Here is a 25,637-nt window from a genome sequence, read left to right as displayed (position 1 = left end):
TGCTACCCATATCCAGAGAAAGAACTATGGAGTCTGAATGCAGATCAAAGTATATAATTTTCTTTTTTTTTGTTCTCATAGTTTTTTCCTTTTGTTCTGTTTCTTCTTTCACAATATGACTAATGTGGAAATATGTTCAATATGATTATACATGTATGGCCTATATCAGACTGCTTGCTGTCTTGTGGAGGGGTGAGGGGGAGAAAAATTTGGAATTCAAAAATCTTATAAAAGTAAAAGGTGAAAACTATCTTTACATGTAATTGGAAAAAAATTAAATACTATTAAGAGGGGAAAAAAAGAGGGGAAAAAAAAGAAATGCTATTTTTTTTCTCATTTCTAGTTTGAGACCTTGGATGTTATCTCCCACCTACTTGCCATCACATACAACCCTCTGGTGGGATGTGGCCTCTGACACTGGCCATCAGATTTTTGACCTTTTTTCTACAGATGGAGGAGAGGCAGGTAGGGTGAGCAGGGTGTAGCATCAATAAACAAAATTCAGAAGTCCACCTCTAGTATTAATTTCCTCTACAACATCTCTGTCTGATAATCATTAAGCTCCACTCTTAAGGAACTCACCATCCGCCTATATCACCCACTGCATATATGGAAAGCTCTCATAGTTAGCACTGTAGATTGCAGATGATGTGACGTAAAATGTTGGGTAGAAAGGATCTCCATCATGCTCACTGATGTGCTGTATCTCACTTTATACAAACTGTGATCAATGCCCTCAAGCTGTGTCTAACCTAAGGCAAACACAGTCTCCATTTTGACTGTTTCTCCTTAAACTAGCAGAGAACCCAGTGGTCACACCAACACATTCTCTTCTGGGTAGAAGTGCCACCTATGGAGCAAGAGTAGTCTGCAGACCACATCCTGGGGGTCCTGGCACTGATGTTTAAGAAGGCTAACTTAGGTGTATTGTTTTGTTAATAAATCAAGGTTTACCTTCCTTCAGTATATTTCAACACTACTAAGGAAGTGCATGTGGGGTCAAACTGAAGGCCCCTCTGCAGTAGTTTCTACCCATCAAGCAGAGGATTTTTAGAATCATCCTCAGCAGTAAGCTGGAGCCCTCTGATCATCAGTAGGGAACTGCTGAGTAGGCAGTGGCAATAACTGTTCTTCAGATCAATCTGCAATCTCAAACTGAGTAGGAGGAAATTCTGGAGCTGGAAGGGTGAGACAGTCCTCCCTGAAACTCCTCTTCCTATCCATGTGTTTTCAGACACCATCTATTCCTTTTTCAATATGCTCTGAATCTCTGTACAAGTAAAGAAGGCAAAACCTCCCATGCGTGCTCATGGGACAAAGAACCAAGCATATGTAGGTCTTAATGGGTCAGCATCCACCACATCAGGCACACTGAGTGAACTCCCTGTTATATTGAGCATAGAATGGTCAAGTCCACAAAATGGAGTGAGGACTTTGTGTTGTATACTGCTGGTTATCAGCAGCCATTGAGAGGTAAGTCTTCTGGAAAGTGCTTGGATCTGATTAGTGTAGGCACCAGGTGTTAAATGTTGAGCAACAGGTGAATTAATGACAGTAAATTTCAAAATAGCAAGCTGGCCACTGCTGCTGGATGAGAGACACTCTTCTCAGCTGGATTTTCATCAGCATACAACAGGATGAGCAGAAGTGTTTCCCCTTGGCACTGGGCCTTATCTGCCTTGTGGCTTCAGCCAAAGGTCCCCAGGACTTTCCATCTGTCCTGTGGATAAATCCTAGCCACTACTGGGCCTTTCTGAGTTCTCTTCACATTTATGGTATGGATATCTTTCTTTTTAGATATGTTATTCTATTTGGAAGTCCATAATTTGCCACTAGCATGGCTCCCTACAGCAAGGAATTTGAGGACAAGTCATTGAGGGCTCTGAACACTGTGAAAGCTTCATTTTAAAATTTTTTTGGGAAATAGTACAATGCTGTATCAAGAAACCTAAACTGTTCATGAAGATGAATGTTTAAAAAATGTTTATATAGCTATAAATATATACATAAACACTACTTTCCACATTCAAATATATTGTTGCCATGTGGTTTTTTAAGGTGGTCTAATCATCATCAACATGCTGATCATATGCTATTTATTTTTAAAATTTTATTGATGTCTCTTGATTTTTACACCATGTCCTTTCCCACAGCATTCCCCACACTCATCGAATCCTCCCTTGTAACAAAGTAAAACAGTACCGCAAAACAAAACTATAAGGCGACCATGCATAAGACCAATGCCACATTCTGCCCCTCTACTGAAAGGGACCAAAACTGGATGCTGAATTAATCTGAATGACTTCCTTTTTGTGTGGTTTAGAGAAGAGACTTTCCAGAGTCGAACAAGGGTTAGGCTTTATTCAGGGTCCTGGTTACATGTGCAGGAGGAGCTCTTCCTTAGGAGGGAGAGAGAAATCTCCCAAGGAGGCAAAGATCTTACGGTAAGAGACTGGAAGTAGAAGTGTAAGTGGGGAGAGAGGGGGAGGGGAAGAGCGAAGAGAGAAGGAAGAGGGGCCTTCTGTCCTCTAAGGGCCCCTCAGCACTAAGAGCGCCTTCAGGCTTTCCTGACCCTAATTGAGCTGTCTGGCCGCATAGTTTGCATCTGAATACCGTGCCTGTTAGATAACAATAGGTGTGCCCAGATCCGGGACAGTCTCGAGGGGGATGCTCCTCCCATCACGTTTCTCACGGGAAGAGGCGGAAATACACGAGATAGCTCGGTCTCACTCCTCGATTCCCTGCTGTTTTCTGGGGGGCCTCATGAGAACTCTAAGATTTAGAAGTTCCCACCTTTACCCGCCCGAGACTGTCCACATGGAATTGAGCTTCCACCCCCAACAGTTTTAATTTAAACTATTATAGTAACCATGCATATTATTTTTGTTTGTTTTCTCTGAATCAGTTTATATCTTTCTTTATTTCTATAAATTCCTCATATTCATCATTTCTTATAGCACAATAATATTTTAAAAATCATATTATTATAACACAATTTGTTAAGTCACTCTCCAAATGTCCCCAGTGCCACTCCCACTGGAGGTGGAAGAGGTCTACTCTGCTCTGATACTTGAGCCCATTTCCCAGTGCTCATAGGCAAGGCAGATATGGTATCTATATAATTTCAAGAGCAGGGAATCTTTTACCACTACCATGAATACCTAGGTATTACCACCTTCTCTGTTACTACGCTCTCTGAATTACTTAGTCTTACTATCTGCTCTAACCCTGAATACTCTACCCCTGAGTGCCAAGTGCCTACGGCCAGACCTTAGGTGCTATTAGGTCTTTCTATTAGCCCTGGAGCTGAACCTTCTTGGGTAGCATCCCTTGCCTCCCTCCTCCCCATTGATAGCATGAGCTTCTTGAGAACATAGATTGTTTTCCTAGTATTTAGCACAATGCCTGGCACAGAGTAAGTGCTTGGTAAAGGCTTTCCTCCCCATTGATTCCGATGAGATTTCACTTTCTGTCAATGGTTCTATACTAGCAAGGGATATAAAAAGTTGAGGGACTTCTCATATAATTCCAAATTGCTTTCCAGAAAAGTTGAATGGATTCACAGATCCACCAAAAGAGTATCATTAGTGTGTCTGGCTTTCGCATAGGTCTTTCGGCATTGGTTCCTTCAGTCTTCATGTCTTTCCAATTTGATGGGTGTGAAGTAAAACTCAGAGATGTTTAAATCTGTTTACATTTGTCCTATTCCTATTGGTCTGAAACATTTTTATATGGTTATCGAACATCTAAATTTCCTTTTCTGAGAAGTTTGTTCAGACTCTTGCAAGTGTGCAAGAGTACTACTGTTTTATATGAGGCCCTCAATCCTTGTTTCTAACTCATTTCTGGACTTATCTTTTGTCCTTCACACAATGACCCCAGTAATCTCTGTGCCACTCTGATTACATCATTCTTCCATACAAAAACATTCAGTGAGTCCCTATAGCCTACTGAAGCAAGTACAAACGGTTCTTTGAAGTCTCTATAACTAGTCCCTACCTACTCTTCCTTTCATGTAATAGATGTACTTGTCAAACTTGACCAGCATTTATCCTATCATCTTATTCTCTCCTTTCCTGCACCTTCTTACAGTGACTAAAATGAGGTCCAACCTCCTACCCCATATCTCTGTGGTTCTTTCAGGGCCCAGTTCAAATTCTAATGACTCCAGGAAGCATTCCCAGTCTTGCCAGCCCAAAAGTGATCTTTCTCTTCAAATTTCCCCCAAAACTTTATCTAGACATTTCTTTCACATATATTTCACTCTCCTTTATGACAGTTACTTGTGTATCATATTAAACTACAGTCTAAATAGATATACTGTCTTATTAGACTAAAAGTGCTGTGAGAGCAGCTTTTGTGTTATATCTATTATTATATCCCCAGCAACTAGTAGAGTGCTGTTCATGAGTAGGGAAAGGAAGGAAATAAGCTTTAAAATAGTTCCTACTATATGTGCCAGGGGCTGTGCTAAGCACTTTTATAGATACGATCCCATCTGATGCACACAACAACCTTGTGAAGTAGGTGCTATTATCCTCATTTTACTGTGAAGGGAAACTGAGATGAACAGAGGTAAAATCACTTGCCACAGCCACAAAGCTACTATCAGAGCCTGAATTTGAATTCAGGTGTTCTTGAGTCCAGGCCTAGTGCTCTATCCACTGCATCACCCCATGTTTGCTGAATTGAATGAAACAGGAAGGCTCTTAAGAGATCTGATCTAATGCTCCCATTTTATATATAAAGAAACCGAGGCTCAAAACAGGGGAAATGACATTGCATTACTTTCTCTATGTTTCTGTGATTAGGTAGGGACAATGAACCCAGGAATCAGAATCAAGAAATATCCAGAGTCAGGGAAGCAGATGTCCTCCATGGCAGAAATAGCCCTCTTCAACCCCCAAAACAGGGTATGAATTCAGATACAAATTCAACCAATATTTAGATTTTTGGGGCTGCATATTGTATTTTAAAAAGAAAAACTATTAATAATAAAGTGAGATGTTCATGATCTATGAGAGAAGCCTAAATAAAGCACACTTTGGATGCAGATAAAAGTGAAGTTCCCTGCCCTTAAGGCTCACGTGATACTTACAAGACAAATATAACACAAGACAGGGAGGAGGGATTTGTACAATTCAAAGCTGTGTCTGTACGTCCAGCCTCAAACTCTGCACTTCTGAAATTCAATGTCTCCTAAAGAGGACTCCGCACATTTGCCTAAACAACCTCTCTTGTTCCTAACTTCATGATTTCCGTTGAGGTCACCATGATCCTTCCACAAAATCAGTCCGAGAGCTCAAAGAGACCTAGGCTTCATGCAGTCGGATCCAACACTCCCCACTGCCAGCCCCTGCCTAAGCCTCTGGAACCCCACACACTTGAGGCAGCCCATTTCACTTCTGGGCAGCTCTAACTATTGGAAATTTTCCCTGATCTCTACCTTAAACTGGCCTCTTTGCAATTTCCTCCCATTATTGCTGGTTTTGTACAGGGGGCCAAACAGAACAAGTCAAACCCCTCCCTCCATAACCCTTGCCCCCAAAATACATGAACATAACTACTGAATTCCCCGAGACTCCTTAAGGCTAAATACTCCCAGTCACTTCATTCTGGTGCCTTGATGTTACTTTTAACTCTTTCTTTTCCTTCCCCAATCCATTGCCAAATCAAGCCTTGTTAATACTTGCCTCTGGCCCCCCTCAACAGGTCCCATGACCACACCCTTAGTCCTAGTACTCATCATCTCTCTCCTAGACCACAGATCTCTGGTCTCTTCCCCATTCTAAACAATTCTCCTCACAGTGGCCAGGTGCCAATCCTAAAGCAAGGTCCCTCCCTGACCCAGGATGCTGCCTCCGGCCTCGAGGCCAAAACATAAACTCTTCTGTTTGGAATTCAGTCTAGCTCTAGCTTTTCTTCCCAGGCTTACTACACGATATCCTTACACACACACAGACACACACTTTACTTTCTGGCCAAAGTGACATGTCATTACTTCTCCCCAGGCTGTGCCTTAGGACAGGGTGCTTTCTTTGTCTGGAATACACTTTCTTCTCACCTTGACCTCACAGAATCCACAACTTCCTCACAAGTTCCACTTAAGGGCTCCCTTCTACACCAGACATATCCCGATCCACACTCTTCTCCTCAAACCAGTTTCTCATGCTGATTTTCTTTATGTTGTTTCTTGCCCCCCAATAAAAGCCCCCTAAGGGCAGGGATTTTTTTGTGTTTTTCAAGGGAAGATATAGAAGTGGCAGTGGAAAGGAAGGAATATGCTTGTTTCTTCCTACTGGGCTCAGAGAGAAAGAGAAAGAGAGAGAGAGAGAGAGAGAGAGAAAGAAAGAGAGAGCATATATATGTGTGTGTGTGTGTGTGTGTGTGTGTGTGTGTGTGTGTGTGTGTGTGTGTGTGTGTGTGTAGGGGTAAGTGGGGGGTGGAAGGGAATGGTAAGGCTAAGGGTGGTGAAGATAAGGTACAGGAGATATATCTCTACAGTGAAGGACAATCAGGGATTCTGGGGGAGCAAGATTTCTGGGATTGCAGAAAGATGAAAGGAGTGTGTGAGGAAGAGGGCTTACAAAGGGATCCTGAAAACAAGATGAGCGGGCAGCGTATTTCAAACGTGGGTGAGAGATGGCTTGTAAAAATGCACTTAAGGCAATAGATAGCATTCTGAGGTTGGAGAACAATTAGTAAGAACATAATGAAGGATGGATCTAAGGTTGGAAAGGCTGGTTGAACTTTGAAATTTATCCTAAAGGAAATGGGGAGTCACTGGAGGCTTTTGAGCAAGGGAATGACACAGTCAGATCTATGCCTTAGTAAGATCATTCTGGCAGTTATATAGAGCATGGAATTAGAGTGGGGAGAGCCTGGAGGCAGAGAGATCAATTAAAAGGTTATTATAACTGTCAAAGCTAGAGGTGATGAAGGTCTCACTATGGTAGTAGATGTATACTTGGAGAGAAAGAGATAGATGTAAAGGACAGTGTGAAGGGAGATTAAGACTTTGAAACTGATGACATTTGGTGGGTGAGGGCAACGGAAGGATCAAGGCTCATCCTAAGGTTATGAACACAGCTGTCTAATAAGATGGTGGTACTGTCCCCCCACCCCCAACCAATAGAAATAGGGAAGTAGAGAGCTTTGTGGAGGAAGGTACTTTGGGCAGGAAATGTCCAAAGGACATCTGACATATAGGACATATAGATGGAAATGTTGCACTTTTGATAAAGAAGAGTTAGAATTCAGGAAATTAGGATTAGATTTGGGAGTCATCAATATAGAGGTAGCTAATATCATCAATAGAAAGACTTGTGAACTTCATCCATAATAAGTTTTGATTAAGCACATGCTATGTGCCAGGTGTTGTACTGGGTGCTGGGAGTACCAAGATAAAAAGGAAACAGTTTCTCTCCATAAGGAGATCATATGCTAGTGGGGGAAAACAGCACATACACAGATAGAGGTGGAGGTGTGAAAGGAGGCACAGAACAGGGCAGGTACTGGGGAGGGCCTTTACAATGGCTCAGAGAGAGAAGGTGGAACGCTGTGCACAGGGAAAGCAAACATGACATGTGGCTGAAGTGTATGGCCCCTAAGGTCTGGGAATGTGGAATCAATTGGGGCTACACTGTGAAGGGCTTTCAATGTCCAGCACAAGAGTTTGCATTTTATCCTACCAGCAACATGGAGTCACTGGTGCTTCTTACAAGAGGAATGACACTGTCAGACATCAGCCACCTAAGAAAGAATCATCTGGATTATAAAGTAGTGCTTTTGTTTCACAAATTTGAACCCATGGACACTAACGAAATCACCGAGTGTGTTACGCAGGGGGCAGTACCCGGATGATGACCCAGCAAAGGAAAATTGAGAAGGAGTAGTGAGGTAGGAAGCAAACCAGGAGAAAACACCATCACAAACTGCAGGCACATGACAGCATCCATGAAGAGGGAACTGTCAATACTGGCAAAGGCTGCAAAGAAGTCAAGAAGGATGGAGGCTGAGAAGAGGCTGCTGGATTTAGTAACTAAGAAATCATTAGTAGTATTGGAGAAAAGAGTTTCAGCTGAGAGGTGAAGATTTAAGCCAAAGGATGCAAGGATGAAAAGTGAGTAGAAGCTGAGAAAGTGGGGGTACTACACAGGAAGGAGGGATGGTGGTGGTTAGGGATTGGTATAGCTTCTGATCCTTGGCTCCTGCTGCAGGTGGGAGTGGGGTGTAAACCAGAACTGGGACTGACCTGGGAACTATTGGCCCCACCCTGCTTCCTGCTTTGTTAGGGGAGGAAGAGGTAGAAAGCATTATACTGAAAGTACAGTGGGTGAGACCATCAATCCAGCGGGTCTGGGTCTTCCTGCTTTTATGTGCTGTCTAAGAGTGGAAGGGAGATGAGTGCCCTTGTTAGGAAGGCTGGCAGCAGCTGCTGTCTTACCCAGCCTTCTTTATCACGGCAACATGAGAAGTGACTTGGAAAGGTGATATTTTATTCATAAGATTGAAGACTTAAGAGTTGGAAGGGATTTTAGAGATTATTTAGTCCAATCTCCTCGTTTCACAAATGAGGAAATGAAGGGCCAGGCACTCGCCTGAGGTCACACAAGTAATAAAGTAGCCCAGATGGTGAACTTCAGGCCTCTAACTTCTGTGTTCTCTCTACTCCACTTTGCCAACCAATGACACTACTTTGTTGACATAATTTTTGGAACTCTCTTTTGGGATTTAATGTGAAAACAACTCTTCTCTTCAAGGGAAATCACACCCTACAGTCAGTATTTAACCATTTTAGAAGCCCTCATTTTATCAGATAAAATAATAGAAAAAATTTAGTCAGTATAAAAGGACCAGAATTTAGGAATACCTAAAAGGACCAACCTGTGTCATTGATGCATCTGGCCTTTAGAGGATACTTTATTTCTTTTGTTATATGAGAAGTCTTTAGAATGTAAGGAACATTGATAACAAAGATATACAAAAAGTCATGAAGTATGAAGTAGAAATTCCTAAGTTTTATCTAGTTTAAATGTCTAAAAAATTTTCAATTCATTTGAGGCATGTGGTCCTACTACTGCTTTTTCTACTGCTGTTACAAAGGATTAAATTCTATCACAGTAATAATGAATGTAAATGCTTTATAAATTTTAAAGTGCTATATAGATGCTTAGCTATTATTACTAACAGGGATAGGGATTAGTGTAATATAAAAAACTTCTAGCTGAGGAAACCCCTCACCCCCAAATGAGTCATCACTTTCTCCACAACTTACAGTCTTACAGAATTGCCCAGAGTCCCCCAGGTAAGGACGTAAACCCAGGTGTTTCTGACTCAGGTGGAAAATAATGACAACAGTGAGAAAGGCAAAACACATGATGAGGATGAAGCAAATCTATTGGAACTGAACAAAAATGAAAACTTTTAAAGCAAATCCATATGCATACTTATTTTGTAATATGCCAATCGGGTATTTTTCAATGGATCTCATTTTGGGGGAGGAGCCTACATAAGGGGAGAGGTCTATTTTCAAAGAACAGTTGTGTTTATGTTCATGGATGAACGGTGATTCTGAGCAAGGTTTTATACTTACATCAGGGGAGAAAGGTGGTTCTAACATGTTTGCTTCCAGTCTCTTGAAGTTAATGTTCTTGAAGATCGGATGCAGCTTCACACCAGCAGCTCCCTCTCCTTTGCAGCCCAATCGTTTTCTTGGATCTTTCTCAAGTAACTGCAAAAAAGAGAAGCAAGGGGATCAATTTAATTCTTTAGATTAAAATGAAAAGTATTTTGTCTCAGAAAACTCCTCTAGAATAAATATGATAGAACTGAATGATCTTTACAAAAAGGAAAATTTCTAGGTGTATCAAACATTTTTAACTCAGGCTCTACTAATTTGGAACTTGTGACATTTCGGACAGATGCTGCTGAAGCAGTATCTACAAAGTAAGGGATTGTTAATTAAGTAACAGTGCTAAGATATGTGGGGAATGTTCATATTGCTGAAGAGAAAATAACTAAGTACTTCTGAGACACCATATGTAAACAAATTATAAACAGATACGTTTGTTTATAAACCTGTAAAACAGATTCTCTAAAATGTCTTTTAAAATTTAGACTTGTGAACAATCGAAAGCGCTTCTTACCTTTACTATGAATTAGTTATTTTAGACTATGTTTGAGGGAACATTTTAAAGAACTAGAATGCTAAAATGCAGCCGGACTATGAGAAGGCTAGACTAAAAAAAAAAACAAAACTGAAAATGAAGAAAATAAACTATCATATAAAAAGCTTAATTTTTATTCTTTAACCTGAAAGTGCTTTAAATAACAAGGACTAAGTCTAGATTAGAAGAATTTAGATAAACTAAATTAGCTACTTTAACTCACTGGCTCCTAGGCTGCAATGAGGAGAGCATGGCAATAGAGACATCAGACTTTTGGAAATGGCCAAATAGATACCATTTCTGATTTTATCAGTTTGGTGACAGTTTTTGAACTTGGTTTTGGAATTTGAGTCATTCCTGTGCACATGCAGGCTTAGAAGGGTGGTGGTCAGGGTTGAGTGTATCTTCTGGCCTTCAAATACTAGCAGCCTCAAGTATTCTGGTAGACTGACTTTAGGAAGGTGGTAATCAGAACTGCTGGCATGTCTTTCTTGACTCCAAACTGGTTTCTTTCTTGGTTAGAGGAAGAGATAGGAGGTGAAACCAATATCCCTCTCTGTAGTTAAAAGTAGCTAGTGTATACTCATATTATTAATATCCTGAATGTATCCCACTGAAGTCTGTGTTGACCCATGTATCTGCTTAATGCAAAAAAAAAAAAGATGGTGAAGTTGCCTACATCTTTGTATGACAATAACATAATGGACAGAGATTTGGGGACAAAGTTTTGACCCTTTTAGAGGGAAGGAAATATTAACCCCTTTTCAAGTGCGATCTGAGGAATGGACCCAGAGCTTCTTGGGATGTCCCACTAGAGAGATGTATTAGAATCTAGAATCATATCCCTTAGGCAAATTCAAGTTTCCTCTAAGTAGGTAAACCTAAAAGCACATACAATAATTAACATATTGCTATACCTATGACAAGTAATTAAGTCTCTGAAGCCAGCTGTAACCTGGGCAGAAATAGCCCTGGGAGAGGATCTGCCTGAGCCAACCTCCTCTTGATTAACTTCACTTTGGGTGGGCACTGGTGAATCTTGGTACGATCTATTGGGAGCTTTCCTCCTCTTATACCTCTGTTATAAAAATTGCCACTCACTTATTACATTGACATGACATTCTTCCTAATCTAATTTCCACCTCATTTCTTTCCCAGTTTGCTCTGCTAAGAAATGATTTTGAATTTGTGCCCTGGTTTGGGGTAATCTTTGATTTCTTCTTCTCAAACTGTTTCTCTCCCATTTGAGCTTCATTTTGTTTGATGAATTGGTTTGATCTCCTATTTGGATCATGACTTTGGAGCATCATATCCACACGTCAACCTCTAGTATGGAAAATGATGCCTTAAACTTGGACTGGTGTATTTTGCCCCATTAGAATAATGGCCCTCAAAAAAACTGACTTACACAGGCAATGCCCAGCCTACTTTTTGATATAATACAGGACAAAGAGCAAGAATTAAATGCTACTCATTCATTTATTACTCCTTGGGTCTTTTTGTAGGGAGACAGAGAAAAATCATAGTACTGCCAGTCTCTGTTAAATGCTTCCTATTTAATTTCACAAGAGTTATATTGTTTCTGTAGGTAGTAAACAAAATTGTTGAAAATTTACTAAGAGGGAATGGCCAAACAAGTTGTGGTATATGAATGTCATGAAATACTACTGCACCCCGTAAGAGAGGGGAAATGGATAATTTTAGAAGAAATGAGAATGATACCTATTTTTCATGACTCAGTGTTGTTAGGAGTATTAAATGAGATAGTACATATATGTGTATGTGCATGTAATTTAAACTATATGAATACATGTAATTAGTATTATTTTAAAGTTGTTGATATGTGAGGGTCTATCAGGCTAAGGCATTTGATTATACTTAAAACTACATTTTTTAAATGTCTGTACTGAGCTACAGACTTCAAACTCCAATAGAATCAGTTACAGACATCAAAGATGGTTTTGTTTTGACACTTGCCTTTTGTCTACAAGGTCAATTGTACTCAAGTATATTTTCTTTAGTCCTCAATTGTGGAACTCCCCTCCCCCACCAGTGAGTATTTGAATCTATTTATATTTAAGTATCTACCCTGAAAATACATGCTAATGAAAATGATATTAGCTGTCTAAATCCAAGGGCCAGCACTATCCATAGTAATGACAAGCTAGAAGCCTTTCCAATAAGATAAGGAGTAAAGCAATAATGTCCATTATTATTCTTACTATTCAATACTGAATTAGAAATGCTTACAGCATTAAGACAAAAACAAGAAATAAAAGGGAAAAAGCATAGGCAGAGGGGAAACAAAATTATCACTTTCTGCAGATGATACGATGGTTTATTTAGAGTATCCAAGACAGTCAACTAAAAAAAATCACAACAATTAGCAACTTCAGCAAAGTTACAGGATATAAAAGAAACCCATACAAAGCATCTGCATTTCTGTATATTACCAATGAAACAGAGTATGAAGAGATAGAAAGAGAAATTCCATTTAAAATAACTACAGACAGTATAAAATAGATGGGTGTCTATCTGCCAAGACACAGGAATTTTATGAACACAATTACAAAACAGTATTTACACAAATAAAGGCAGAGTTAAATAACTGGGGAAGGCTCATGGTAGGCTAAGAAAATACATATATATATATATATATATATATATATATGTATATATAAAAGTGGCAAAAACCAAATTAATTTACTTATTCAGTACCGTACCAATTGAACTCTATAGAGCTATAGAGGAACAAAAAGTAAAAAATACCAAGGGAATCAATGGGAAAAAACTGTGCAGGAAGGATGTCTAGCAGCACCTGATCTTGAACCATACTATAAAACCATAATTGTCAAAACAATTTGGTACTGAGTAAGAAAGAGAGAAGTTAATCATTGGAAAGAGATTAAGTATGCAATATAGAGAAGCAAGGAATGTAGCAACCTAGTGTCTGATAAACCCAAAGAACCCATCTACTAGAACAAGAACTCATCAGTTGGCATAAAAAAACCTCATTATTTGGCAATTTGTTGGGAAAACTAGAATATGATCAGGCAGAAACTAGGCATAGACCAGTATCTCACACTCTATACCAAGATAAGTTCCAAATGTATACATGATATAGACATAAAGGATGACATAACAAGCAAATTAAAGGAGAATGAAAGAAATTACTTATTGGCTCTGTGGATAGGGTAAGAGTTTATGACGAAACAAAAGATAGAAAGGTTCACAGGAGGTAAAATGGGTAGTTTTAATCACATAAAATTTAAAAAGTTTCTGCACAAACAAAACCAATACAGCAAAAATTAGAAGAGAAAAAGAAAATCAGGGAGAAAAGTCTTCGTAGCTTTTGCAATATAAGAGCCATCCGCTAACTGACAGATAGTAAAGGATAAGAATAAGAAGTTTTTAGAAAAAATCCAAATTATCAATAGTCAAATAAAAATGCTCTAAATCACTAATAATTAGAGAAATGCAAATGAAAATAACTCTGAGGTACCACCTCTCACCTATGAGATTAGCTAAATTGATAAAAAGGGGAACTGACAAATGCTAGAGGAGCTGTGGGAAAAAAGATTCTGGGCAATTTGAAACTATGGTCAGAAATGTATTAAACTGTACATACTCTCTAGCCCAGCAATATCATTACTGGATCAATACCCCAAAAGATCAAAGAGGAAAAGGACTAATGTGTACAAAAATATGTATACCAGTTCTTTTTGTGGTTGCAAAGAATTGAAAACTGAGGGAATACCCATCAAATGGAGAATGGCTGCACAAATTATAGTACATGAATGTGAAGGAAAACTACTGTGTTATAAGACTGAAGTGGATTGTTTCAGAAAGACTTGTATGAACTGAGGCAGAGTGAAGTGAGGAGAAGCAGGAAAGGCGTGTACAGAATAAAAACAATACTGTAAGGACAATTAATTCTGAAAGATTTCGAAACTCTGATCAACACAATGCTCAACCACAATTCCAAAGGACTCAAGATGAAACATGCTATCCATCCTCATATGGAAAAGTAGAGATCGAAGCACATTTTCTTTTCCTTTTTTTTGAACATGGCTACTATGGGAATTGTTGTGTGTGCCTATATATACTTGCAAGGGGCTTTGTTTTTCTTGCCTTCTCAATGAGTGGAGAAGGTGGAGGGGAAGAGAATTTGGAACCAAAAAAATATAACTGAATTTAAAAAAGAAAACTACTATAATTACAATTCTTTAAAATGTATTAGAAATTTATTTTCCAAACCTCTATATATCTTCACCCACCATCCTGCAGATAGATTGTGCCTCCTCTGAAAACTTCTCGGAGTACACTTCTTGGTCTTCCTTTACTCTGCGATCTACCTCCTCACGTTTGACTTTCTCTTTGCGTTTTCGGAATGGTGACTGTCCCTGAATCATTTCATAAATTAGGCAGCCAAGTCCCCACCAATCAGGACTAAATGTATAGTTTTCATTATTGATAACTTCTGGAGCTGCATAAGAGAGACAGAAAAAATGTTTAATTAAAATAACACATAATTTAGGATTATCTTATAACTAATTCAAAATATTTTAATACTTAAAAAGATTTATGTTTTCTTCTATGTGGATATTTCCTTCACCAAAGCAAGGGTAATCCCTTTACAATTTGGTGAACAATCCTGGAAAGTTCCAGTTGGTCAAAATTCATCACTGTGCAGCTAACTTGGATAATGATCCTCTCTAGACTCAATTAGGCTTGTCTTTAAATGACACTCACATAGGTTAGAACTAGAACTGTTCTTAAAAACTTTCCAGATTGCTAGGATAAACATGACAAAAGCTTACCATTCACTGGAATACTCCCAAGTACCACAAGTTATACCTCCATGCCACAATGAAGCATTACAGAATGTTATTTGAGGAATTCCAAATAAAATAACAGAACTTTATATTTTCAATACTCCAACAACATGAAACCAATCTGAAATGATTACACTAAACACCTGATACTAGGATGTTCCTAGACAAAATGTAGGATTGTGTATGTGTATTGCCTTTTCTCATTCTGACTCTTAATACTGTCTCATTTTTTTCAGACCTAGCACAGTGCTGGGCACCCAAGTGCTTTATAAATGCTTGCTGAATGACTATCAGCTTGCTTGCCATCATCTAGCCCAGTCAAAACTACTGAGAGATAGCCTGCAGAAGCACCAGAATACAAAATGCACGCTCCTGACGAGAGCCAGAAGTCTCTCATTCAGGGGGCTTTGTAACATTCAAATTTTCATGCATTGAAAACTGCCTAGAAATAGAGCTTATATTAACTCTAGTCATCAAACAAGTACCTTATAAGGACATAAGATAATTTTTACTTTCTGTCAGACTTAAAAGATTATGGCTTCCAAATTCATGAAACTTAAAAGTAGTTAGAAGGTTGTATATAGTGAGGGGCTCTGGAGGACTTAAAAGTATTCCACTCTAACTGCAAATATCTCCATTTTCTTATGTTAGGACTCAAAACTGTACATCCTTACATCAAGGGGATGAGAGGGGCACAGTTCATGTAAATTTTAGCAAAGCTTTTGGAAAAAAATGAACCCCCAAAACAACCCATTTCATCTGATTCTTCTGGAGAAGGTGGAGAGATGGGGATTAGATGAGAATATAGTAAGATGGGTTCAGAACTGGTTGGACTCAAAGAAGGGTTGCAAATGGTTCAGTGCTGATGGGGATGGGGTTTCCAATGAACAATCCGGAGGGAAGTGTTTTAACATTTTTATCAGCTACGTGGAAAGAAGCACAGATGGCATGATCATCAAATGTGCAAATGATATCAAGTTCTGGGAGATAGTTAACATAATGAATGACAGATTCAGGATTCAAAAAGGGCTGAATTTCATATGATGACATTAAAAAGAGATATATATAAACACAAAAAATCAATTTCACAAATAGGGGAGACATAACTAGTTATAATTGTAGTGAATTGTAACCTAAATCTTAGTTGGCTATGTGAGGGGATAAGCAAAAAAGCTAATGGGATCTTGGGTTGCATTAAGAGAAAGTATAATTTCCAAGAATAGTGACGTGATAGTTGCACTATGTTGAATGTTGGCTTCACCAGACCACATCTGTGCTACTGTATTTTATCTGGGAATCACAGTTTAAAAAGTTAATGAGTCAACAAGCATGTAAGTCAGTAAGCATTTATTAAGAATTTACTATGTGCTAAAGTAAATGCAGGATGCGCAAATTTGGGATATCCACCCCAAATATTCACACGGACTATCTGTGGTAGATCATTCTGAGCTCATATTGATCTGATCAGCCACAGTCAGACACACTGAAATTTCACTTTACAATGGTGATGTCATTTTGGTCCTCTTTGAAGACAAAGGACAACAACCAACTATGTGCTAAACACTGGGAATATAAACATCAGCACATAGAAAGATTGTCTCTACTCTCAAGGAGTTTATACTCTAAAGGGAGAAGGAACACATAAAAGAAATTGAAGGGTGGGAGAATAAGCTATTTAGGGGGAATGGGAGAAGATGTTCAGAGAGACAGGAGCAAGGTTTGGAAAAGAATGAAGTCCTGGCTGGCTTGGACTTCTTCCTTAAAATGAAGGTTCTAGAAGGAATCAATTAACCAAAGGAAGAGGATGCAGGGTGGAGAACACTTCCAGCGTGAGAGGTCTAAGGGTCCAATGAACTTCCTGGAAGAAGAGGTTTCTCTGCCTGGACAGAATTCAAAGGACAATTAGGATGCAAAAGCTCATTGAGTCAATGTCATATAATAATCCATTAAATAAACTGGGCATGTTTAGCCTGGAGAAGATAAGACTTGTGGCAGGGGGGAACATGACAGCTGACTTCATGTATTTGAAGGCATATTGTGTAGAAAAATTAGACTGGTTCTCTTTGGTCCCAGAATCAAGAGTGATGGATAGAAGTTGAATAGTGCCTAATTTAGCACAGAGGTCAGAAACAACTTCTTAACAAAGAGAAGTGTCCAAAAGTGAACCGGACTGCCTTGATTGGTGGTAGATGCTTTCTCCTTTAAGGTCTTCAGGTAGGGTTTGGATAACCACTTGTTAGTATGCTATAATGGAGAATCCTATCCTGTAGGGACTAGATGACTGCTGAGGCCCCTTCCAACAGTCAGATTCAGTAATTCCTTCTTTTGAAATTCTTCTGAAACTTATCAATTAATAAATGAATGAAAAAAGCTTTTGATAGGTTCTAACTCCATGTTAAATGTGTTCAACACTGTAGATATAACAGAAAATCAAGGTTAGCCCCTTCTCTCAGGGAGCTCACATTCACATGTTGGGGAAACTGTACCTACAGGAAGCTTTGGCTGAATGTATAAGGGAAAGGTACGTTGGTGTTTAGAGTACAATGTCAAAGCAGATAATAACTCATCTTCTTTAACATTGTTTACACTGACAAAACGACATCCGTTTCTGATGGTGTAACATTTTGCAGGGTCAAGGATTCTGGTCTGTCTAGAACATTCCCTTCTGGACCTTTAACACCAGAGATTGCTGAGGAGGTGGTCCCTGTCTATTGGTAATAGCTGATCAGCAGGTAATTTCGGTGATGATGAGGAGAGCAGGGCCCTTTCTTCACAAGGGTTGCTCCCCTCAATCATGACTGTGAGGGCTGGAAATAGGTTGGTAGTCTAGGTGGCAATGCTATTTCCAGGGCTCTTTGACTCCAGACTCTGGGGTTATCTACATCATAGTCTGAGGAGAAGGCATTGTCAAGGTGGTATCAGTGGTTTGACTAGCCTTGTACATGCCATTTGCTGTTTCTCCCTCTACCTTGCCAATCAATCAATTAACAAGCATTTACCATGTGCTAGGCACTGTGCTTATATTTAGAGATACAAAGAAACAGTCTTTGTTCACTCAGAATGCATGTGAAAGCAATTTAAAGAATTACACACATCTCACATACCCATGTAGCCAACTGTTCCAACCCTTCCTCGAATTGTTTCTCCTTCTGGGATCTGCATAGCTAGCCCAAGATCTGAAATCCGAATATGTCCTATTTATGTTAAAAAAACAAAACAAAACAAAAACCCAAAATATGTAAAAGCATACATCAACACAGAAAATAACAATCATGAATCAAAACTCATCTTAAAAATGTTACAGTTGACTTTACTATCCTGACATTTACCAAAATATCACCAATTCATTTTCATAAACCAACAAAGAATGAAATTATGCCAGGTCATTTGTCCATCATGGCCCAGGTATACAAATACTTCAAGAAGCTGAAACAGTATTTATTTACTCACTGACAGAAGATGGATAGGTTACATGGGAGTAAAAAGTACTCAGATTATTGGTAATATGGCTGATAAATTAACCTTTTTGGTAAATATGTGCAAATGGATTATACAGAAATATGAAAGTAATTATGACAGAGGATTCTTTTTTGAAGGATGAGTGAAAATGAAACCTGGAATGGTGTTTCATTTATTTATATTACATATGGCTAGAAGTATACCAGCGGCTAATGTGTGAAGCTGGACTAAGAGATTTCTGTGTCATATCTTTTTCTTATTATTGTCAGTTTCTAACTGGCATTAAGTTGCTGCATTATGAAACTGTCAATTTTTCTTAAGTCCTTCTGTAGATTTCCTAATCGACAGTTCATTGAGAATGGATTCTCAACCCTTAAGTAAATTTTTCTATACTCCTTAGTCATATTTCCTATGAAAAGAAATAGATTTTAGAATTTATTGTGCATCTGCACAAAGCAAGAAGACTAATTCTTTAGCAAAGAAAATGAAGTGATCTGCCCAAAGTTCCCTGTGTAGTTCAGCCGAGGTAGAATTTGAAGTGATAAAAGAAAGAGATGGAATGCTTACAAACTGTAAAGATGATACACAGCTAGGAAGAAGAACTAAAAGAAGACAACAGAGTTAGAAGCCAATAGTAGTCAGGAGCCTACAACATTGGGCTGGATCTAATAAGATGCATTTACAGTCTTAAAAATCTTATGCTGGCAAATGCAAACATGGCCAGACAGAAATTAATCTTAGAATGACCTGAGGTTTTGGTGGATGGCAAACTCAGTGACACAAGAGTCTGCTATGGAAGCCAAGAAAGTGGAGGAGAATTCATGTTGCATTAAAAGACGTCCAATTTTCAGGAATTAGGTGACAATCTCATTGTACTTTGTTCTGGTCAGATATCTGAAATATGAGCACTGCATCATAATAGGATCATATCAGTCTAGATCTGGAAGGAATCTTAGAGGCAGGCTATCTATCTGGCCTAGCTTCTCCATTTCACAGAGGAGAAAGTTGAGGGCCAGAGAGCTTGAGTGTGTTGTCCAAGGACACAAAGATAGTATGCATCAGAGTGAAGATTTTAAAATAGGTCCTCTGGCTCCTGAGTCAGTACTCATGTTCAACTTCGTATGCCAAGTTATAGGAAAGACATTCTCTCGGACCTCCCCTATACTCTGGCTGCATGGGTGACTATAGATGACCCTCCACTCAGGCTGAACTTATCTACCAAATATACAGGATAGCCTACATTCCACTGAGGGTACACCCCCCCAAGAGTTGTTTGTGCTAGTTGATGAATTATGCCCTGTAGGCAAGGGCCCAGGCCAACACAGGGACAGTAGAAGCACCAAGAAATAGCCTTAAGAACCCATTTCTGCTGCCCAGGCAAGCACAGATACTGGTTGGTGTTAGAAGGGTAGGGACAGGGGAGGAGATAGAATATCACAAATCTAGAGACTTCAGAGCTACATGATTGTGTAGCAACAGTTAACATTTTCCCCCTTCTCCCGTGATCTTTAATTATTTTCCTTTTCTTCACTTTTTTGTCCTTTTCATAGTGTGATGGGAAGGGGGTGTGTAATTAGTTTTCGAATCACTGAAAGGATTTTCGCAGACCTAATGTTCTAATTAGAAGTTGCGTCTAATCTTTATCTTTCCCCCAACTTTTTTTTTTATTATTCACAAACATTTTCATATACAAAGAACAACAGAAAAAGAAGTCAGTATATGAAACCATGAATCTCTAATTAAGTATAGATGGTTTCTTTTCAAAATGTATATATTAAATTTAAAATGGTAATACTAACACTACTCTACTTGTATGCGTCTCTTCCTGATCTCTTCTGCATTTCTTTTTTCATTTATATCACTAGTTTTCATTCCCCTCATAACACTACATCTAAAAAATAAAAGTTCTTCCTTACCACAAGCACAGTGAAATAAAACAAATTCACAATTGGTGATGTCTGAAAATGTATGTCTCATGCTACACCTCAAGTTCATCATCTCTCTAAAGCATGCTTCATCACCACTGAGCTGGAGTAGTGATTGGTCACTACACGCACTACATCTATTACTTTTTAATTATCTAAAAAGATGTGAATCAGGATCCTGTTAATAAATGTAAATCTTTATAGGCTGAAGGCATGCCATCACTTACCACGATCATCTAGGAGAATGTTTTCAGGCTTCAAATCCCTATGAAAAGAAACAAACCCAACAAAAATAAAAGCAAAATTGTGACTTCTAGTTGCAAAGTAGTAATTATCATATTGGCTTCAAAGGCTCTAAGACAAAAAAAAGTACAAATAAAAAGAAAAGAAACTAACCAACTTACGACTACTTAATGTTGTTAGTATATTCTAATTTTCACAATCTAAAATGAATAAAACAAGGATGACAAGCAGAAGAATGAATGATACTGTAAAAGGGGGAAAAAGTGATTTTTTAAAGAGATACATTACCCAGAAAGATTTCATCTAGTTTGAAATGTCAAATGTTTGGCTTCAAATTTGGTGTATCGTATTAGATAAATCTGGCCAATATTCTCCTATCAGACACAATTAAATAGTTTTCAGTGACATTTCTGAACCATAAATAGAAATTTATCTGAAGTGAGGGCCATGGAATTAACCAACCAATAAGTATTTGTTAAGTGCTTACTATAGTCCAGATGCTGTGGCTAAGTGCTAGGGATAGAAAAATAAACACAAAAAGTCTCTCCCTCGAAAGAGTTTACATGACACAAAGTGAAAAGAGGTTTGAAGTCACACCTCTCATGTGATTTAGCTAGGTGACTGTGCAAATCATATGACCTCTCTGATCCTCATGTCATCTGTAACAGAAGGTAATAATACTAGCATGAATCTCACAGGGTTGCTGTGAGACTCAAATGAGATGATGCTAGCACAGCTCTTTGCCTTAAAGTGTTCTCTAAAAGCTCAGTATTATTATTGCTGTTGTTATGGAGACATATATACAAAACATATAAATACAGGGTCATTTTTGTGGAGAGGTTGATGAGCACTGGCATTTAAGGTGAGCTTTAAAGAAAATAAAGGAATCACAGAGGAAAAGGTGATATGGGAGGGCATCTCAGATGTGGGAGTTAGCTTGTGTAAAGGCCCTAGAGTTTTCTAAGAATCAAGATGGCCAGCTGGGTAGAACCAAAGCATGAGGGATGGAGGGAGCTAATATGTCATCAGCCTGCAAAAGTAGGCAGGCTCCAAATCATGAGGGCCTTTCAATGCCAAAGACAGGAGCTTGTATATCTGCCCCTAAAGGTAAAAGACCATCACACTGCAGCTTATTGAGCAGGAGAGTGATATGGTCAGATATGTGCTTGAGGAAAATCACTTTGGCAGCTGTGGAGAAGATGGATTGTGACAGTCTATGAACATCCATTAAGAGTCTGCTTCCTGCCAGACACTATGCTTTAAGTGCTGGGGATTGAAGGGAAAAAAAAGCAAAAGAGATTTCCTGCCCTCAAGGAACTTACAATCTCATGGAGAAGATAACTTGTAAATAAATGTATACAAATCAAGTTATATATTGAATAAGAAATAATTACGAGAAGGAAGAATTAAGAGGGGCTGGGAAAGGTTTCCTGTAGAAGACAGGATTTTAGCTGGGACTAAAAGGAACCTGGTAGGCAGAGATAAGGCGGGAGAGTATGTCAGGCATGGGGGACAGCCAGAACAACAGGGAGATCACAATATGGATTGTCCTGTTTGTGCAATAGCAAGGCCAGTGTCACTGGATCAAAAAGTATGTGGCGGTGAGTAAAGTTGAAGGAGACTGAAAAAGTGGGAGGGGGCTCAGTTTTAAAAAGACCTGGAAAGCCAAACAGAGGATTTTGTATTTGGTTCTGGAGGCAATAAGACGACACTGGATTTTATCGAGGGGTGGAAGGACTGTTTTGTGTGACATTATGATACCTGAACTTTAGGAAAATTAGTTTTGTGGCTGAATGGAGATTGGATTGGAGTGGGGAGAGACTCGAGGCAAGCAGATCCACCTGCAGGCTAAAGCAATAGTCTAGGCATGAAGTGATGAAGGACTATACCAGAGTGGTGGCAGTATCAGAAGTAAGAAGGGGGTGTGTTCAAGAGATATTATAAAGATAACAGGCCATGGAATCAGATTGGATGTGGAGGTGGAGGGTGAGAGATAGTGAGGAATCCAGGATGACATCTAGATTGTGAGCCTGAGGGACTGGGTGGATGGTGTTGCCCTTGACTGTACTAGAGAAGTTAAGATATGGGGAAGGTTTAGGGGGAAAGATAATGAGTTCTGTTTGGGACATACTGAGTTTAAGATGTCTACTGGACTTATACTTTACAATGTCTGAAAGGCAGTTGGAGATGTGAAGTTCAGAAAAGTAAAACAACTTGTCTAAGACCACATGGCCAGTGAAGGGGCAAAAATGAGATTCAACTGGAGTTCTGCCAACTCCAAATCCAACTATTTCCACTATATTGCAGATGTCTCTGTTGCTCAACAACCCACTGTTCCTTCCACAGTGAGGAAGATGTTATGTTTTTCATTCTACAATCCAACTTGCTCAATAGTATGAGATCCAATGAATATTAATTTCTGAGTTAGATGGCACAAATTAATATAAAAATATTTATCTTCAATCATCCCAAATGAAATTTGTCAGATTTTTAATGACAAACTATATTTCACCACACATAAGTATTAGGTTTTTTTGAAAGACAAAAATACTACATTGCTACTAAGAGTTTATCATTTAGATTTATCATTATTTTGACCAATTCTTACAACAGTTTTAGTTACTTTATCATAATGAGTAGCTTTCCTATAAATAGGATGACAAATGGAAACAGAACTGTGCTACAAGTTTACATTTGTTAATTTTTATGAAATCAAACCCTAGCAAGAATCCTCCAAAATCCACATGAGGTTCTTGGATCTAGCTGCTTAGTTTTAGGTTGCTGACATTGACAAATATTTGTATAAACACATGTTGGCAGATGCAGTTTTCTCAGCATCAGAGAAAAAAAGCTGAGCCTGGGTTTATTTGGCTCATAGTGAATTAATGATCATAGCAGTGATATGTTACAATTGCATACTTGAACATGCAACTGAACATTCCCTTTTCGGCTCTTTTAAGTCATTATTCCCTCCCCCCGGTTTTTTGTGGTGCTAAAGAAGAATAAGAGGCAAGCAGATTTGAATTTAATAATAGTTATGGATTTTTATTCATTAGTTTATTTTTTGACTCAAAAAACCCACTGTGAACCACTCTTTCAGGTAAAAAGATGCTTCCCTCCTCCCTCCGCTGTCCCAATCTTTTCCTGCTTTCTTTATACTTCAAAAATCTTTTACTGTCTCATTCTTCCTTTCTTCATAAAATAAACTATCAACAAATGTCCAAATAATTGTTAGTGATGAATGATACATTTTGAGATATTTAGTTTCAAAAGTGATTGAATTCATCAGAGATATTCAAATGTTTTTTGTATTAAATAAATTCATATAAGATCAATCTGAATTTCTCAATTACTTTGAATCTTTAAATATTTGTGGAGGATCATGCAAATAAAGAGGGTTCTACACAGTTATGGGCCTTTTAAAGTCCCAGATGAAAACAAACTTTTCTTCAAGTAAAGCAGAGAAAAAGTGTTTGATTTACCAGATCTTAATTGGTAGGATCATAGAGATTTTAGAGGCAACCTGCTCTAACTACACTAGAAACTAATAATCATAGGATTATAGATTTTTACTTTTTTTCGTTTTTTCTTAAAGTATTTTTTCTAATTACATGTAAAGATAGTTTTCAACATTCATTTTTGTAAAATTTTGAGTTCCAAGTTTTTCTCCCTCCCTCCCCCATATAACCTGATATAGGTTATACATGTACAATCATGCTACACATAGTAGTCATGTTATAAAAGAAGAATCAAAACAAAAGGGAAAAACCACCAGAAAGAAAAAAAGAAAAGAACAAGTGAAAATAGTAGGATTCCATCTGCATTCAGACTCCCTAAATTCTATTTCTGGATGTGTGTTGGGGGTGTAAGCTCAGTTCCATGTAGACAGTCTCGGGCGGGTAAAGGTGAGAACTCTAAGGTTTATGTGGATAACATTTTCCATCATAGGTACCTTGGACTTGTCCTAGATCATTGCATTGCTGAGAAGAACGAAGTCTATCAAAGTCAGTCATCGCACAGTGTGGCTGTTACCATGTACAGTGTTCTGGTTCTGTTCACTTCACTCAGCATCAGTTCATGGAAGCCCAGGTTTTTCTGAAATCCACTCATCATTTCTTATGGCACAATAGTATTCCATTATATTCATATACCATCAGCTGTTTAGCCACTTCCCAACTGATGGACAATCCCTCAATTTCCAGTTCTTTGCCATCACAAAAAGAGCTGCTATAAACATTTTTTGTACATATAAGTCCTTTTCTCTGTTTTATGATCTCTTTGGGATACACGCCTAGTAGTGGTATTGCTAGATCAAAGGGTATGCACAGTTTGATAGCCCTTTGGGAATAGTTTCAAATTGCTCTCCAGAATGGTTGGATCAGTTCACAATTCCACCAATGATGCATTAATGGTCCAGTTTTCCCACATCTTCTCCAGCATTTTTCATTTTCCTTTTCTATTATGTTAGCCAATCTGATAGGCATGATAGGTATTTACCTCAGAGTTGTTTTAATTTGCATTTCTCTAATCAATAGTGACTCAGAGCATTCTTTCATAAGAATACAGACAGCTTTAATTTCGTCATCTAAAAACTGCCTGCTTATCTCCTTTGAGCATTTTTCAATTGGAGAATGACCTGTTACAAATTTTACATGTAAAAACTGAATTTACATGAAAAATTCTTATAAATTTGACTCAGTTCTCTATATATTTTAGAAATGAGGTCTTTATCAGAAACACTGGCTGTAAAAATTATTTCCCAGCTTTCTCTTTTCCTTCTAATCTTGGTTGCATTGGTTTTGTGTGGGCAAAAACCTTTTAATTTAATCAAAATAAATCATTTTGCATTTCATAATGATCTCTATCTCTTGTTTAGTCATAAATTCCTATTTTCTCCACAGATCTGACAAGTAAACTATTCCTTGCTCTCCTAATTTGCTTATTTCATCCCTTATGTCTAAATCACATGCCCATTTCAACCTTATCTTGGTATACGATGTGAAATA

At 38.4% G+C, this 25,637-nt stretch overlaps 1 protein-coding gene across 4 annotated transcripts in view; it reads right to left on the bottom strand.

The window, feature by feature from the left end:
• Positions 1-25,637, bottom strand: part of GRK4 (G protein-coupled receptor kinase 4) — a 135,939-nt gene that overhangs the window by 6,250 nt on the left and 104,052 nt on the right. For all 4 annotated transcript variants that reach the window (XM_072620066.1, XM_072620067.1, XM_072620068.1 and 1 more), the window contains 4 exons: positions 20,616-20,653; positions 18,109-18,198; positions 14,447-14,655; positions 9,596-9,733 (listed from right to left, as the gene is read on the bottom strand). In XM_072620066.1, coding sequence (XP_072476167.1) covers positions 9,596-9,733; positions 14,447-14,655; positions 18,109-18,198; positions 20,616-20,653 — 475 coding nt within the window. The remainder of the gene's footprint in view (positions 1-9,595; positions 9,734-14,446; positions 14,656-18,108; positions 18,199-20,615; positions 20,654-25,637) is intronic.

This window comes from Notamacropus eugenii, chromosome 6 (assembly GCF_028372415.1).
Source record: "Notamacropus eugenii isolate mMacEug1 chromosome 6, mMacEug1.pri_v2, whole genome shotgun sequence".
NCBI classification, from domain to species: Eukaryota; Metazoa; Chordata; class Mammalia; order Diprotodontia; family Macropodidae; genus Notamacropus; species Notamacropus eugenii.
This window is presented reverse-complemented; position numbering and strand designations above follow the sequence as displayed.